The sequence below is a fragment of the Miscanthus floridulus genome, chromosome 8 (assembly GCF_019320115.1).
Source record: "Miscanthus floridulus cultivar M001 chromosome 8, ASM1932011v1, whole genome shotgun sequence".
NCBI classification, from domain to species: Eukaryota; Viridiplantae; Streptophyta; class Magnoliopsida; order Poales; family Poaceae; genus Miscanthus; species Miscanthus floridulus.
In genome coordinates this window covers 179,933,488-179,935,617 of record NC_089587.1, presented here as the reverse complement: position 1 = coordinate 179,935,617, position 2,130 = coordinate 179,933,488, and the positions used below count along the sequence as shown (strand labels likewise).

At 54.8% G+C, this 2,130-nt stretch overlaps 1 protein-coding gene across 1 annotated transcript; it reads left to right on the top strand.

The window, feature by feature from the left end:
- Window positions 1-236: 236 nt before the first annotated feature.
- LOC136474164 (probable histone H2A variant 1) lies at window positions 237-1,231 on the top strand. The gene is made up of 2 exons (XM_066471756.1): window positions 237-490; window positions 780-1,231. The coding sequence occupies exons 1-2, from the start codon at window positions 371-373 to the stop codon at window positions 1,074-1,076; spliced, it is 417 nt and encodes a 138-aa protein (XP_066327853.1). The 5' UTR covers window positions 237-370; the 3' UTR covers window positions 1,077-1,231.
- The last annotated feature ends 899 nt before the right edge of the window (window positions 1,232-2,130 follow it).

Sequence of the window (2,130 nt, the reverse complement as noted above, 5' to 3'; positions counted from 1 at the left end):
GCTGTCTGGCAGGCCAACCAATGGGCCAGATATCGCCAGCCTCACACAGCCCGCAAATTAGCAAAACGCCAAGGCCTGGCCCAGCTCACCCTGGTCCCATCCGCCGCCCCAAATTTTCACGCCCGGGAAGCCGCGAAAATGCGTAGCGCGCGCGCCATCGGGACTCAGCGCCCACCGGATTCAAACCCCAACCCAAAAATTTCCGTGCGTGGCGCGTTTAAAGACCTCTGCTCCCGCACCGAACAGGGGGACGGGAGAAAATCTCCAAACGCAGCAAAATCCCCCGCGCCTCCGGCCCTCCTCGACATCGCCGCGCGCCGCAACGAGCCCTAGCGACCGCTCCAGCTCCACCCTAGGGTTTCCCGCGGCGATGGCGGGCAAGGGAGGGAAGGGTCTGCTGGCCGCCAAGACGACGGCGGCCAAGAGCACTGACAAGGACAAGGACAAGAAGAAGGCCCCCGTGTCCCGTTCCTCCCGCGCCGGCCTCCAGGTACCTTCCCGGTCCCTTTCTTCGCCTCTTCTCTCGGGTTCATCGCTTCCTTGTCTTGCGCTGTTGTAGAAAACTCCAGATCTTCGGTAGCGCCGCGTCGCTGTCGCGCCACCGCCGCGCTCGCGCTAGGGTTAGGTTTTGGAGCACAGCTGCGGGAGTGCGTGTCTGAGAGGGAGGAGGCCGTGCGGATAGGGAGTGACGAGTGAGCGTCTGGGTCGGGGAGTCATGTTGGGCCGATGTCGATGTGGGCGGGATTGGGGATGTGCTAACTGGCGCTTCGTGTTTGCAGTTCCCGGTGGGCCGCATCCACCGCCAGCTCAAGTCGCGTGCCTCCGCGCACGGCCGTGTCGGCGCCACTGCCGCCGTCTACTCCGCCGCCATCCTCGAGTACCTCACCGCCGAGGTCCTTGAGCTGGCCGGCAACGCCAGCAAGGACCTCAAGGTGAAGCGTATCACCCCGCGCCACCTGCAGCTCGCCATCCGCGGGGACGAGGAGCTCGACACCCTCATCAAGGGCACCATCGCCGGCGGCGGTGTCATCCCGCACATCCACAAGTCGCTCATCAACAAGACCGCCAAGGAGTGAAGGAGGGCACCCCACGTGCTTCTGCTTCTGCCTGACTACAGTCCATCTAGTTGTGTACTTGTGCTATGTTAATTTAAGTGTCTGTTGTCACAGTCGTTGTAAACTCATCTTGTTTACCTGTGCTTCTATGTTGTTAATTTAAGTTTTCTTCTGCTGGACATGTTCTTGTTCCTCGTAGGATTCATGTGAACTTCTCTTGTGCCTATGCTTAAGGTTCTGAAGTTCTAAATTCTAGTGGTTAAATTGTTCAGTGTGCAGTTTTATTTGGCTTTGTTTGGAACAGCTTTTGGTCCAGTTACTTGTGAAAATAAAGCTTGAACGAAACCAAATGCAAACACAGATGCGTGTGCGACAACGGCGATGTTTGTCATGGCTACTTATTTGGTCCAGCTACTTATTTGTGCCTTGTTTGTCATGGATCCAATTTTGAGAGTAGAGGGGAAAATGGTTCCTCATTGAGAAATGCTATACAACACATGCACGCGGCAGCTTAGCACCACCAGCGCGCTTTCGCTTTCTGCGCCTCGACTGTCGTGTGGGCAGCGCAGCACCAGCAGCGCACGTGACACGTGACGGCGGCAGCACCAAGTGGAACCAACCCCTCTGTACATCCTCTGTATTTTGTCCTTCCGTAGAAAAAAAATTGTTTTCTGTGATATATGATTTGTGGATCTATGATCTTATGATTGTCTTAAGGTAAAAGAAGGCTAGAGGTAGAAGAAGGATGGAGGTTGTTGGATCTTAATCTTATGGTGCAAAAAAATTCGTGTGTTGAAATCGTATAAAACACATGGTTGTATAGTAGACAAACTCTTCCTCATTAGCTTTACCAAATAGAGTCTCGGTAATTCCGTAAGTGCTTCCCCCCCATGAGTAGGGACGGGGAAACTTTGCGCCTTGTTCGCAGCACCCTTGTTGCAAGCCATTTCTAGGTGCCAGCTACCTCCACTAGTCCTCTTCGCTAGTGAGTAGCATTGCACGAGCTCTGTCAGTAAGTAGCCTCCATCAGGCATGAGCTCCTCCGTTCACTGATTGTCCTCTCTGCCTTCGATCT

Coding starts and splice junctions, on each gene's coding strand:
- LOC136474164 (XM_066471756.1), top strand. CDS start 371: ATGGCGGGCAAGGGAGGGAAGGGTCTGCTGGCCGCCAAGACGACGGCG. Junction 491..779: donor CCTCCCGCGCCGGCCTCCAG/GTACCTTCCCGG, acceptor TCGTGTTTGCAG/TTCCCGGTGGGCCGCATCCA.